Raw genomic sequence first — 15,381 nt, 5'->3', positions numbered from 1 at the left:
TTTTTTTCTTTCTTTTCCTCTTCTTTTTCCTTTTTTTTTTTTTTTTTTTAAGTTTTACTACCGAGCATGTGCAGTCTCTAGAGAGAAACAAAGAGAGAGAAAGTGAGAAATCAGCCCCCAAGGGGGATGACGACGTGACAATCCCTTCTCCTCCATTCTCCTCTCAGGGTTTGGGACATGTACACACATGCACTCAGCTTGTTTTTCAAGCCACTGGGTCCAGGGTTCAAACTGCATAGTAGGCCATATGGGATCCAGCCACCTTAACCACCATGCCACCAGTTGGCACAACCACCCCTCACCTCTACTAGCATTAATTCTGAAGCTGGGCTAGTTTCCAGTGGAGGATACGGTATGTATTCAGATGTTGGAGGTCATGGCATGAAAGCCTGGATGACAGTGTCCAGTGACCATGTGCTCAGGAAATGGGCACATGGCCTGTGCTGTCACGGAGCCCTGTGCTCAGAGCACCAAGGCATGGTATAATGCTCTGCTGTTGCCACCTTGAAATTCTCACTAGTCTTTTAGCCAGAGGCATTGCAGTTTCTTTTTGCAGTGGGGTTGCAATCAGCGCATGGTACCACCTTGGCAGAATTAGTGCCAAATTGTGTGGGGTGCTCTGCATGACTGTGTAACACCTAACATGTACATGCACACACACACACACAGGGAGGCCCGGAGAGGAAGGAAGCGCCATCTGCAGAGAGGATGGTGGAGCAGGGGTGGCTTGGCACTGTGGAAATCTGGGGAAGAGGCCCCCTCCCACCCCCTGCAACCTAATGCCAAGCACATCCCCTGATTTACCTCATTTGATCTTCACGGCAACCTGACAGACAGGTTTCCTCATCCCCTGGTATTGATGAAGGGACTGAGTCCAGAGAAGTTAAGTAAGTTGTTTAGGGTCTCAGACTAGTGTGTAGCACAGGCTCTCTTACTCTGAAGTTTGCCCTCTCTAGAAGCTTCTATTTCTCATAATAGTCTATGGATTTATAGAACGTATCACTCAAAATGATTCCCTAATACATAGGATGCTCGTTAAGCAGGTGAGAAACAAGCCCTGTCCATGAGAAAAAAAAGGTTAAAAATGATGGCAGGCCCAGCTGTGGTGACCCAGGCTGTCACATACCAGACTGCAGTGCTGGAAGTCACATGACAACCATGCTTCCCATCCCTAGCCTGGTCAGCCTGAAACACGCCAGGCATAGGTGTCATGAATGCCCAGGATCCGAGGAGCTGGAGGTCTGGAGGAAGGGGATTGTGGCATGACCAGACTGTGGAGAGTGCTTCTCACTCTCTCTCTCGGTCTCTCTCTTCATCATGCACATGCACACACACACATGCTTGATCGTGAATAAAAAAATACATTTTTTAAAATGCTGGCAACTCTATACTACGGAATTCTGGGCAGAGATAAAAGGAGGAGGAGGTCTATGTCAATGTGGACCAGTAGCCAAGGGACATGTTTACATGGACAAAAAAAGGAAGTTGTGGAACAATAAATATGTTTTTGTATTTAAGAAAAAGTAAGAACTATTATTGATATACTGAAAGTAAATGCATTTAAAAGGTCTCTAAAGGAACTCAGATCCTCAAGTGGCTCTGGAGAGGGGGAGAATTTGAGGAGAAGAAAGTCAGGGAAGAAAGAATCTCTCATCCTTTAATGTTATATACTTCAGATCATCTGAATTTTTTACAATGGGAATGCATTCACAAATACAATAGACTTGAGAAAGTTCATGGAAAATACATGTTACCAAAAAACTTCATAGATTCAAACATTTCTTGTACAAAATAAACTCATGCCTTAATTCCTTTTTTCCATGAACTTTTTGAAGTCCCCCATGGTGTTAAAATATAGAAGGCCTACGTAACCTCTTGGCTGTTCATATCTCCAGGGGGGTCATTGAGATAAACGACTGTAAAGAACACAGGATTATGGGGCTGGAAGTGGCACCGTGGTATACTCTGCGAGGCCGACACACTTGCCGAGGTTCGGGGTTTGCATCTAGAGACCTCCCTGAGAACGTTGGGCATACATGAGCCCGTGATCTGTGGCTGGCCAGGCTGGGGGTGGATCATGGCATCAAGACTTGTTGGGGTGCTGTATCTCTGTCTGTCTCTCTGTCTCATGGAACAAGCACGTAAACTTTAAAAAAATCAAAAAGGAGTGTGAGATTGTGAATCAAAGGGCCCTGGGCCAACCTTGACTCGCTGACCCTGGGACTTGGATATAGCAGCCCGAACTACAAGGAGCAGTCAAGATGCAGGGAAGTGCCTGGGAGTGATCGTCTCTTAGGGCACGGGAGGAGCCGGCGTGGAGGAACAGGGCAGGGACAACCCCGAGTCAGGCCAGCCCCTGAGACAGTACCAAAGCCCATTTGACTGAGAGACCTTGGGGCTAACATGGCATGGCCGCGCAAGAGGTAGTTCCAGGCCCAGTGGCCTGAGGGATTTTTTTCCAACTAGGCTCTCTGGTCCTCCCCACAGGCCCCGGAGGAGCGGAACTATCACATCTTCTACTGCATGCTCCTGGGCATGAGTGCAGAGGAGAAGAAGCTGCTGAGCCTGGGCACACCCTCTGAGTACCACTACCTGACCATGGTGAGCTGCCCCTCATAGTGAATGGAGAGGGGGAAAGAAGGGCTAGTTCCCTGAACACTAAGTGCACGTATGTGGTGTGATTCAGGCCAGCTGAGGATCATAGTGCCAATTTAAAACACAAAAAGGGCAAATGCCTGCTCAGAAAAGCCCCAGCTCTAGCGAGCTCCCTGAGGCAGTGGTGCAGGGTTGCCCGTTCTTACCCTACTCCAGACCCTCAGTGTTTGGAATCAGCTTCCTGGCTGCCAGGAACTAAGCCCTGTCAGCATGTCTCCTCCTGCCTCACTGCTGCATTTACTTCTGGTCCAGGCTGAACAGGAGTTCTTCCCACATACCGCAGCTTCCATTGCTCTCCATTGGAAGAAAGGTCCTGGGGACCCACTGGGTCATGGGGAGTCCTCAGTGCACCTCCCACTCCCTGATTTTATTCCAGCTACTCATCCTTGTAAGTGCCACTAGAACACGGGCCCCAGGACAACGGGACCTGGCTGGCACTCCAGAATGTGTTCCTGCCACCTAGGCCAGAATGGCAAAAGCAGCCACCTACTCTCGATTTGTTGACAAAGAAGTGGATGTATTCTACTCTTAGAGCTCTGTCCTGTGCAGCTCTCTCTCTCCTGAGTTCACCACCTTGAAACGGCCACCAGCCCCTGCCTAGACCATGGAGATACTTTCCTCCAGCATTTGCCCTTTACCAATCTTGGCCTCTAACCCACATCTACCCTGCAAAAGACCTTCCCATGGTGGGAATGTGGCTTGTCGTGTCCCAATGACAATTCTGCAATGCCTTCAATATCTGATAGAGTAGAAGCCCGAGCTTCTTGGCATGGTTTCCAGGATCTGACCCTCTCTAGGATGCAGCCCTACCCTTCTCAACCCCAGTCCCTGCCTCCACCATCTTCTGCCTACACCAGCTTCTGTCCTGTTCTGCTTTGAGGTTCAGTGTGCAAGGCTCCCCTACATGCATCCTGACATGGACCATGACATGGTCATTTGTTTCCTATTTGTCCCTCCTGAATGCACAGCTCCTGGGGAAAGGCTAGGTCTCACCATTTCTGAATCCCAGCAGGTAGCACAGGGCCTGGCATTTGGAGAGCCTTGGAAAGTGTGTGCTAGAAGAATGAGCCCCTGGCACTCCCAGAGACAGACAAGGCAGGCTCAAGTACAGAGTGGGATGACCTGATGGAGAGCTCTCAGCTGTCAAGGGCCAGTCCTGGCTAAAAGGCCCAGGCACTCTGTGTCGATGGCTTCATAGCTCTGATTCTAGAAGTACTTTTCTGTGTTTTTGAACTTGGGCCTTTTTTTAACCCAGTTTTCTTTTGCTGTAACTGAATACCACAGACTGGATAATTTATTTAAAAAATAAAGTTTTATTTAGCACACAGTTTGGAGGTCCAAGGCTGAGGGCCCACACCTGGTGAGGGCTTTCTCACTGGTGGGGACTCTCTGCAGAGACCTGAGGCAGTGCAGGGCATCATATGGCAAGGGGGAAAGCATATCTGTCAGCTCTGGTAACTCTCCCTCTTCTTGTAAAGCCACCAGGAGTCAATCATGGAGCCCCTCCTTGATAACCTTAGTGAATCCCAATTATCTTCCAAAAGCCCCATCTCTTAATAATATGCTGGACTAAATTTTCTTCCGCTTAATTGTATCACAGAAGCAACCGAAGTTTAAGCCATGAATATTTGGAAAATACATTCAGACCAAGCAGGCCTCCATGTGGCCTCACAGGGTCCATGTATGGCCTAAGAGGTGTGACTTCTCAGGAGCCTTTGACTGAGCCCTGAAGTGTCTCAGCCTTGCCAGGCCAGGATGGAAGGAGGTGGGGTATGGGGTGTCCCCATAAGCTGAGGTGTCTTGTCCCTCAGGGAAACTGTACATCCTGTGAGGGGCTCAATGATGCCAAGGAGTATGCCCACGTTCGCTCAGCCATGAAGATCCTTCTGTTCTCTGACTCCGAAAACTGGGACCTCAGCAAGCTGCTGGCAGCCATTCTCCACCTGGGGAACGTGGAGTTCATGGGTAATGTTGTTTCTGCCTTAATTGCCCCTCCTGGGGAGGGAGAGAAAGGACTGGGACAGGAGAGGAGAAAGCCTCTGGGACTTCACCCTGGGAGGGCACAACCTGGTCCCAGAAAAAAAATCTGGAAAATTTACTTATCATTTTGAAAGCCTCATGGGGCTAGAGTGGACAGTCCAAAGATTAGATTCTTCCAAGGTGAGGATTCTGGTCAATTATGTCCCACTTTTAGCTAGGCAAAAGACTACCCCCTAAAGGTAAGGGTAAACCATAGTAAACAAGTCTCTGCATAAACTTGCAAGCCAGTTTGTAAGCTTTCAGAGTGGTCTGTGGATTAAGGCATCTGACCAATTAGCACCCCCAGCACCTAGGGGACTTCAGACCCAATAGTGTGATGTTGTAGATGCTTTAAAAAAAAAAAATCCCACCACCATTGCCCCTTCCCTCCCTCCCCTTCCCCAGAAGTAGCCTCCTCCCCATCTTCCCCACCCAGTTTACTTCCAGAGAACCAGAGCATCGCTGTGAGGGTCTCGGGGCCGGGGACTTTGCAGCGACCTGGCGGCAGGGGTAGGGGCTGGGCCCAGAGCAGCCTGGACCGCTGAGTGGCCTTTTCCTGCCTCCCACCCACCGGGCAGGCCTCTAACACTCAAGGCGTTGTCTCACATCCCGCTGGGAACTCTTCCACGCCCAGGCCTCACTCGGAGTGTGCACGCGTGCGAGGGAGACAGTGGCCCCTCTAGATCTTTCTCTTAAGTCATTTTATCATGGACTAGCACGTGCTCCATGTCCACTCCAATAAAACGGTCTTTCCTATTCAAAAAAAAAAAAAGTTACTGATAGTTATCTCTGAAAGAAAATACCAGTAAATAGATTGTAAATCACTCCTTCAGATAATTTTTCAAACACAACAATTAGCATGCAGCTAGCAATAAAAAAAAACAAGGAAACAAGATACCATGAGCAAGGGCCAGAAGAAATAACAAGCACTAAAAGTAGATCCACAAGTTTCTAGATATTGAAATTACTGGACAAGGACTATAGAGTAGCAATACTTGCCATAATGTAACGCTACAGATTCTAACAGGAACCACATTAAAATCTAAAACAAAATAATAATATAACCAAAATGAAGAACTCAATGGATGGATTTAACAGCGGATTTTATACATATGAAGAGGGAATGCATGAGCTGGTAGAAAAGTCAGAAGAACTCATGTGAGTACAGCCTGCAGAGGCAAAAAGGGAAACTATAAACAGAGGTAGAGAATCTAGAGGATATGGTGAGGAGACGCGGTGTAAGGGAGTTTAAAACTTTCCTCTCACATTTCTTTTTTCTCCCTTTAATTGTCAGAGAGCACATGTGCTCACCAGGAAAAGAGGGAGAGAAAGCACCTTCCCAATAGAGCATGGTCATGCTGCGATCTTCTTTCCTCCATTTCTCACCATAAGGATTTGGGGCACACATGCACACGTGCCTGGCATGTTTTTCAAGCTGCCGAGGCCAGGATTCAGACTATGGTCATCTATGTGGGATCCAATTCCTTACACACAGCCCTTAACCACTTCAAAACAGGCCTGGCCTATCCCCCCCACACTTCCGAGGTTTGATAATTCAGTCTGAAATCAAGCCCTAGATAAATGGGAGAAAAGGCATACGAATGTATTACCTGCATATACACAGGGGCCCCACAGAGTATGAGACAGAAAAGAATCAGGTGCTTGAAACATAAAGAGCATTTTTTTATATACCAAAGGGAGCTTGTGCATGTAAAAGAAAGGAGAGAGAGAGTGAGAGAGAGGAGAGACCTGGTCATACTGAAATCCTTTTCCCTCCAATTCTCCTCCCCATAAAGATCCCTGGACATGCACGTGCATGCCCAGCATGTTTTTCAAGCCAATAGGACACTGGGCCTGGAACTCTGGTTGGCCTTGTGGGACTTGGCTTCCTCCACATAGGACCTAAGTGCTGCACTGTAGGGCCATACTTAGAGCATTTGGATAGTCTGAGAGTTGAAGGCTCCTGGATGGTCCTGGGAACAAGTTATTGGAGGATGAGGGGAGGAACTGCACCATGCACTAAGGCTCTCCTATACAGATAAGAACGGGTAAAAAGTCCATTTGGAAAAGTGTCCTGGGTGAAGAAACCTTGAGTCTCTTCTGCAATACAAGTTTATCTTCTCTGGTTAGTGTAGATTCCAGGGAGGGCATTGCTTATGGGGAAACTGCCCTTGGTCATATAAGCAAACTTCAGAGAAAGCTTTTCCCTGTGCTTCAGGAGAGACAGGTTGGGGTGGGGGGATGAAGACATTTTGGTACTAAGGTTTCTTCTTTAATTCATAGTACCAACATGTCAAAACACCATACTTGGTTGGCCACAGTAGCAGAGTGGTAACACAATGCTCTGCAATACTGGAATCACATGGGAAGGTTCTGGGTTTGTGTCCTGAGGTCTCCTTATGCATGCCAGGTACACACATATCTGTGACCCTGGCTGGCTGGCAACATGAAGACCCTACTGGGAGAGTCTCTCTCTTTCTTCCTCTCTCCCTCTCAAGAAATAAATAAACTGTTTAAAAAATACCATACTTTAGAGAATAGAATAGTGGTTACTGTAGGCGGGGAAGGGTAGGAGGAAAAGGGGTAGGGAAATGTTGGTTAAGGTGTACAAAATTACAGTTAGGTAAGAGGAATAAGTTCTAACATTCTACAGCACAGTAGGGTCAATAAGTTAACAATAAGTTAGTGTATGTATCAAGGTAGTTAAAAGAGAACATGTTTCATGTTCCCAGCACAAAGTAATGTTTGGTAATTACCCTGTGATCATTCTACATTATATTCATGCACTTGGAAAACTGTACCCTGGGCTAGACCATGGCCTAGTGAGTGGTTAAGAGAGATGGATCTCACATGACTTGACCGTGGTCCAAATCTCAGCTCCAGTGGCTTGAAAAATGTGATAGGTGTATGTGCATGCACACTGAAAGTCCTGGCAGAATAGAGAAATGGAGAAGGGATTGTGATGTGATTACATACCATTGGGGGGGTGCTTTCTCTCTCTCTCTCTTTGTGTATGTTTCTTTGTCTCTCTCTGGTAAGTGCACATGCCCTCTGACAGTTAAAAAAAAATAAAAAGAAAAAGGGGAAACTATATCCCATGAATATATACAATTATTGTGTCAAAAAAGGAACATACTTTGGGGTATAATTATGGTTATATGGTGTTGACTTTAATCACTACAGCATACTTTTGTACTTTATGCTTTTTTTTTAAAAGACAGAGTCTCACTGTGCCACTGTCCTCGTGCCTCGGCCTCCCAGGTCATTGACATTATAGGCACACGACATCCCGCTCAGCTTTTAGGATGAATCAGGAATCAAACATGGGCATCCCAGTCTGCAAAGTGCAGGATCTTAGTGGCACACCATCACAGCGGGCCTAGGCTTTTCTCTCTTTCTTTTTTTCTTTTCTTTTCTTTTTTCTTTTCTTTCTTCTCTTTTTTTCTTTTCTTTTTGTTTTTTAGAGACAGGGTCTCATTATGTTTGCCCAGGTTCACCAAACTCATGATTCTCCTGCCTCAGCCCCCTAAGTAGCTGGGACTACAAACATGTGCCATTGTGCCCAGTTATTTGTTTGTTTTATTTGATTAATTCATGTATTTTATCTCATATATTTTTAAGTTAAGAGAAGGGAAAAAAAAGCAAAAACAAACCCTTCCCCTGCAACCTAGCCCTCAGTCCCAAGGTGGACGCAAGCACAAAGAGAGGAACAGGAAGTGGAGAGGCCACAGGATCCTACTGCGGTAGAGCTGGCTGATTACAGTCGGCGCTCCACTAATGCTTCATTAGACTGAATGAATCCGCCAATGCTCAGGTTTCTATGGACTGCAGAGTGGATCCAAGGGAGCCGGGGGCTCCAGTGCCTGCCAGATATCCCAACTCAGCTCCTCCCTCATTTAAGCCCCTTTTCTTCAAACTTCCCTTTGCCCCAGGGCCCTGGTCTGGTTCATTTACAGCTTAGGTGTTCATGATGGACAGTCCTGTGCCTCAGACCCAAATGGGCTCTGTGGCCCAGCCAGAGCGGGTGTCTGAAATGTACATTTGCCATGGCCAGGACTTCCAGGGCCTCCCACCTACTCGTTCAGGCTCTTTCCCACTTGAGGCACCCGCTTTTCCCTCTAGCTGCCGTCTTTGAGAACCTGGACTCCTCAGACGTGATGGAGACGCCTGCCTTGCCAGTCGTGATGAAGTTACTGGAGGTACGGGTCCAGCCATTGTGGCTACAGTTGCAGTTTTTGTGAGGGGCCAGGAGGCCTGGGCTGACACACTCCTGCACTGCCTTCACAGCCCTGCCCAGGGTCCTGTTCCCCAGCCCCCAACTCCCAGACTCCAAGCTCAGACCTTGTGCCCTTCTGCATACTGTGAGCACCTGGGACAGGGTCGGGTGGGGGTTGGGAGCTAATCCTTAGCAAAGTTGTGAAATGGCCAGCTCAGTTTGAATGAATGCTTCCTCCTTCCTGTGTCCCCTTCTGCTCTTCAGGGCCACACACAAGGAACCCTCAGCCTCCACCCCAACAGGCCCTAGGCTCCCTCCTTGGAAGTCAATGCCCACCAAAACCCTTCTGTCCTGTACATTGTCCCTTATTTCTTCAGTGACCAAAAGGAGCCAGGACTTGGAGGAAGGGCAGGGGAATACCTGTGCACAGGGACGTTTAGTGTTCTCTACATCATGCCCCATTGACAGTTCTAATGGAAAATTAATGGAATCAGGCTTTTAAAAGCCATCAGTGTTAGCCACCTTTTGCTATTAGGGGTCTTCTTTTGGGCCAAGGGTTCTTCAGAACTTTGAGTTTTGCCAGCTCAGTCTTCCTTTGGGGGGAGGCTCTGTTCCCTTCAGACTGCCCTTGCCTTTTAAGCCCTCAGCCCCCTGGGGGTAATTCCGGGTGGGGAATATCCAAGTCCTCTCTGTCCCTGGCTTGCCAAGGCCCACCTGGTGGTGCCAGCCCCTTTCCTAGACCCAGGACAGCTGTTAATGCATCTTCCCCAACGTATCGTGTGCCCTGGTGCTCCTGGAACTCTGGCGGTACCCACCAAGTTTGGCCCTGGTTGTCGGCACTGCCTACCCACACAGCAAAAGCAGGTCAGTCTTGGGCCAGGCCCCGCTCTTCAGGAGAGGTGTAGCCCCCAACGTGCCTTCCAGGTGCAGCACCAGGTGCTCCGGGACTGTCTGATCAAACACACCATCCTCATCCGTGGGGAGTACGTCACCAGGCCCCTGAACATCGCCCAGGCCGCAGACCGGAGGGATGCCTTTGTCAAGGTACTTGAATACAGGACTTTGGATGCAGGGTCTGCTCTTTGCCCTGTTCACCCACAGTGGGAAGGAGCAGAGGGGCTGGATGGTGGCACAGCAGGTAAGACTGACCCCATGGGAAGGATCCGAGTTCACCTCCAGAGGCCCCCTGAGTATGCCAGGCACATATGTCCTTGTGATCGGGGCCAGCTGAGACTGGGGTAATTGGAGCAGCAAGACCCTGTTGGGGGTACTCTCACTCTCTCTTTCACACACTCATGGGAAAAGAAGTCAATTTTTAAAAATAAAAAGGAAGGAGCAGCGTTGACTGGGCAGACTCCCTGTCTAATGATTATGGGTTTCCCAGCCTCTCTGGCCTCAATGTCTTGCCTTTCAAAGAGGGGTAACGCCCCCAGAGGGACTTTCCAGGTGAACTCGAGGGGGGGCAGCCTGCTCCTCTGCCTCAAAGCCCAGAAGCTTCACCTCATGTCTCCCCAGGGCATCTATGGGCACCTCTTTCTGTGGATTGTCAAGAAGATCAATGCTGCCATCTTTACGCCACCTGCTGGGGACTCCAAAAATGTACGGAGGGCCATTGGCCTCCTGGACATATTTGGCTTTGAAAACTTCCAGAACAATAGGTATGAAGAAAATGGAAGATAAGTCCATACCTCCATAACTGAGCAAGCGAGAGGATAGCCATCCCTTATCCACCCACCAGACTGTGGCAGGGACCTCTTACCTGCTCACAATGCCAGGGTGCGTCTTCAGGTGGGCCAGAATCTTTCTACATGAGAAGGCCTGTGGGACCCCTGGGGCCCCCAGGGCATCTAGAGACCACATAGCTCAAAGCCATCCCAGGAGCCAGGCTGAGACCGGCATCCATCACCCTCTTAAGTCATCTCCTCCTCATGATTAGAATGAATTATCAAAGGAGGCCAGGGTGAAAATGGAAACCAATAGCATTGATTCAGCTGCATCTTTGGCTGGGAGATATTCTGGGAAAAGCTGGGGCCATTCGTAGACTATCTCTGACTTTCAAGTTTGGGGAGCAAGAGAGGCAGGACACTTCCGATCCACAGTCCCAGTGTCCCAGACTGGAGCTGAGGAGCTGTAACCAGAAGGCAGGACATTACTACCAGGAGTAACTGCAATGAGGCTGGGATGGGGTGGAGCCAGGCAGGAGAGCCAATTCAGGACAGATTACTGCTCCGGGGCATTATCCCAGGCAGGAAAGGGTCAGAAGGGCAAACACCTGGGGAGTGTTCTGGATGCTGTCTCACTTGCCAGAGTCTGGTCCATCTAAAGGGCTTGGGCAGAGAGAGCCCAGGCCACTGATGGAGAAGTGGAGGCCCCTGGGTACCAGCTGAGGAGCCAAAGAGTGGCCTGACCTTGGTGTGCCCTGCCCAGGGTGCTGTCTTCAAGGAAAGTATGACCTGGGTGTGACAGAAGGCTCCCTTGGAGTACCTGGATGGTCGAGACACAGCCAAATTCATTCCAAATGCAACCGTGCTGCGGTCTCAGCCTCCTAGGACAGCCAGGGTCGGGTGGGGTGGGGTGGGGCTGGGCAGAGGCCTTCTCAGTGCAGTCAGGTTGGGTAGAACTAAACTTCACGTGATGGGAGCACTTAAGACATCATATACCCAAGTGTGATGCAGATCACTGGCTTCTGGCTCTGGGAGGGACAGGTAAGCAGGCCAATCACACCTTTGGACACTTTGGGGATGGATGATTGGTTGGTCCTGGGTGATCTGCCACGTATGCAGGTTTGAGACTGGGCTGTAGGCTGGGAGCCTGGGAAGAGGTGCTGCCAGGCACCAGGTCCCTCACTTGGTCATGCCTTATGCAAGGGTTCAAGAAGACTCTCCAGGCAGTGTTAGCCAGGGGAATGCCAAGGGCCTGTTCCCTCCTCTCTCGGTTAGCAGATGTTGAACAAGCAGTCTTAGATGTGATAGGTCTTGTCCAAATAGGTGACCTATCCCAGAAAGAGAGGCAAAGAGGGACCCTAAGACAAATAGAAGAGGGGCTGGCAGATGGCATGGTGGTTAAGGGAGCTGGATTCCCACATGGCTGACCATGGTTTAAGTCCTGGACCTGACAGCTTGCTTTCTTGCTTACCCTTTTTTTTCCTCTCTCTCTGGTGAAATTGAAAAAAAGAAATTATATGTATATGTATATATATATATATATATATATATATATATATATATGAATAAAATAAATATATGAATAATTTTTTTTATGAATAATTGTTAAAAAAAAAAGAAAGAAAGAAAGAAAAGATGAACAGAAGGAACCCAGTAATGAGGAGAGAGAGGTGGTTGGAGAGATTCAAGCACAGAACTCTGCGAGAAGTCCAGGACAGCAGGCGTGAGGCGGAAGTGGGCAGGGCTTTCTGCTGGGGTCCCTGTGTGGACCTAGGAAACAACCACAGATTTGAAGGCAGAAAAAGCATGACTAGATTTGCTTGTCAGAAAATGCCCTCTAGTGGCTGCATGGGGAGTGGTTTGAGGGGCAAAGCTGGAGAGGGCAGGATTTGTTGAGTCCTTTGTTGTGTTCCGGATGAGCCAGGAAGGTGGCCTGAACTAAGACAGCAGCAGTAGGAATGAAAAAGAAAGAAACCAGGCAGAGAGCTGTGTTGGAGACAGCATGGACCAGACTCAGCAGAATAGGAATTAGGGATGAGGAACAGAGAGGTGTCAAGCCCAACACCTCCATTTCTGATTTAAGAAGGGGTGGTGGGTGGAGGGACCGTTTCCCAAGATGGGGAGCCCAGGAGGAAGGACAGGCTGGAGGATGGGGGTAGAGAGTACTGTGGTTGGTTGAGAAGGCCCCACAGTCAGTGCTGGGCCACTTGCACCTGGGCCAGGACTGCTCGTGTGTACTCAGCTACACAAAGACAGTAACAGGATGTGCTGGCCTATGGAGGACCCTCCAAGGAATTGTGAGAAGCCAAAGGGCTTCATAGTAGGCTTTGTCTTTTTGGTCCTCTTAGTCTAATTGCCATGGAGTGGAGGAGGCGATGGCAATGAAGACAGAAAGAAGGGGTGGGTGTACGGGGAAGGGGTGTCTGTGCATCTGGTGCCGGTGTGTAGAGGGATGTGCGTTATGAGCATGTACATGTGTGGCTGTGCGTGTCTGGCTGACCCTGCTCCACCCTGGGTGGTGGCACTGCCTCCACAGCTTCGAGCAGCTCTGCATCAACTTTGCCAATGAGCACCTGCAGCAATTCTTCGTGCAGCATGTGTTCACCATGGAGCAGGAGGAGTACCGCTCCGAGAACCTGGCCTGGGACTACATCCACTACACTGACAACCGGCCCACCCTGGACCTGCTGGCCCTCAAGCCCATGAGCATCATCTCCCTCCTAGATGAGGAGAGTCGCTTTCCACAGGTATACACCTAGGCCCACAGGTCCACTGATAGAGGCCTTTGCTAATGGGGCTCCTCTTTAAGTTGGGAAACTCCATTGGGCAGCCCACTTTTTCGTGAGGTTGCTGCAACCTCTGCCAGGAATCAGCAGACTAGCCCCAGCCTAACTAGATCTTCCTCTCCTTTGAGACCATCTCAGGCCACCTTCTGCTGAAAGGCTCCCCTGGTTGCTGGGTAGCACCTAGACAGTTGTACAGAGGGTGGAGCAAGGGAACTGGTGGTGGAGAGTGGCCTCTGCTCCTGGCTGGACCCTCTGTCATTGCAACAAGTCACTGACCCCTGAACGTTGGTTTCCTGTCTAGAGAGGCCCTTGGTCATTCTGAGCCCAGGTCACGTTGCCTTAGGAGAGAGCCTCTGAGCCCTGTGGGTGGGCCATCGGGCCTCCCTATGGCTGGACTCTGGAACCTTGGCCCACAATGTGTCTGATTGCTTTCAGGGGACAGACATCACTATGCTACAAAAACTGAACAATGTCCATGCCAGCAACAAGGCCTTCCTGCAGCCTAAGAACATCCATGACACCAGATTTGGCATAGCTCACTTTGCTGGCAAGGTGTACTACCAGGCAGAAGGTGAGTGTGACTCCTCTCACACCCCTCCCAAACTCTGGTCAGATTCCACAAAGACCATAGCAAGGAGGCTGGAAGGAACAGGCTATTCTGCAGATCTGGCAGGGGGCAGAAAGATAGACATTTCCACCATATCCTCACCAATCCATGTTCACTGTAGAAGGAAAATGAAGTGGGCTGGGCATGTTTGTTTTGTTTTGTTGGTAGTTGACTCTGTTGAGATATAACAGCCCATTTAAAGTGTACACTCATTAATATTGGGGCCAGCAGTTGGCATAATGGCTATGTTGCTGGACTCTCATGTGGTCGACCGTGGTTCGAGTCCTGGACCTGGTGGCTTAAACTTATGCCAGGTGTGTGTGCATGCATGCCCAAGATCCTGAGAGGAGAATGGAGGAGAAGGGAATGTGGCGTGGCCATCCCCGCAGGGGGTGATTTCTCGCTTTCTGTCTCTGTCCCTCTGTCTTTCTGGTGAGCACATGTGCCCTGTAGTAAAACCTCTCCAAAGAAAAAAAAAGTTAAGTGTACACTCAGTGATATTTAGTCTATTTGTAGAGCTGTGCAACCATTTCCACGATTTTAGAACATTCTCATGACTACAGAAAGAAACAGTCACTCCCCATTTTTCCCTAGCTCTAGGCAACAGCTATGGACTTGTCTATTCTGGACATTTCATATAAATGGCACCACACAATATCGCCTTTTGTAACTGATTTCTTTTACTTAACACAATATTTTCAAGGTCACATTGAATCATGTATCTACCTTGTAGCATGTATCAGTATTTTATTTCTCGTTATTGCAGAATAGCATTCCATAGAATGGATATACCACATTTTTTCTCTCTTTATCACCTAATGAACATCTGGGTTGTTTCCACCTTTTGACTATTCTGAATAATGCTTCTATGACTTTGCATGTATAAATTTTTTGTATAGACAAATATTTTCATTTCTTTTGGGCATGTGCTGAGTCAAATGGTAACTATGTTTAACTGTTTGAGGAATTGACAAACTGTTTTCTAAAGTGACTACACCATTTTACATTTCCACCATATCCTCACCAATCCATGTTATTATCTGTCTTTACTATTCCAGTTATCCCAGTGTGCTTGAAGTGATTCAATATGATTTTGTTGTTCATTTTCCTGAGGGCTACTGATGTTGAACATCTTTCTATGTACTTGTTGGTCTTTTATACATTTTCTTTGGAGGAATATCTATTCAAACCCTGGGCCCATGTTTTAAGTAGGTTATTCGTCTTTTTATTGTTGTGTTGTAAGAGGTTTTTTATATATATTCTGGATACAGTCCCTTATCAGATACATGATTCACGAATATTTTCTCATTCTGTGGGTTATCTTTTTACTTTCTTTTTTTTTCTTTTTTTTAAGAGGTTTTTGCTATAGGGCGCGTGCGCTCGCCAGACAGACAGAGAGAGACAGAGAGAAAGAAAGCAGGAAATCACCTCACC

General features: G+C 48.4%; 1 protein-coding gene across 1 annotated transcript in view; it reads left to right on the top strand.

The window, feature by feature from the left end:
• MYO7B (myosin VIIB) overlaps positions 1-15,381 on the top strand; it is a 79,179-nt gene that overhangs the window by 23,454 nt on the left and 40,344 nt on the right. Inside the window, exons 8-14 of the mRNA XM_006153691.3 lie at positions 2,488-2,601; positions 4,467-4,620; positions 8,797-8,873; positions 9,815-9,934; positions 10,406-10,548; positions 13,091-13,301; positions 13,776-13,911. Of these exons, the coding sequence (XP_006153753.1) occupies positions 2,488-2,601; positions 4,467-4,620; positions 8,797-8,873; positions 9,815-9,934; positions 10,406-10,548; positions 13,091-13,301; positions 13,776-13,911 (955 nt within the window). The remainder of the gene's footprint in view (positions 1-2,487; positions 2,602-4,466; positions 4,621-8,796; positions 8,874-9,814; positions 9,935-10,405; positions 10,549-13,090; positions 13,302-13,775; positions 13,912-15,381) is intronic.

The sequence above is a fragment of the Tupaia chinensis genome, unplaced genomic scaffold (assembly GCF_000334495.1).
Source record: "Tupaia chinensis unplaced genomic scaffold, TupChi_1.0 Scaffold000386_1, whole genome shotgun sequence".
Classification (NCBI taxonomy): Eukaryota; Metazoa; Chordata; class Mammalia; order Scandentia; family Tupaiidae; genus Tupaia; species Tupaia belangeri.
Note: the sequence above shows the minus strand (reverse complement) of the source record. Positions and strands in the feature narration are given on the sequence as shown.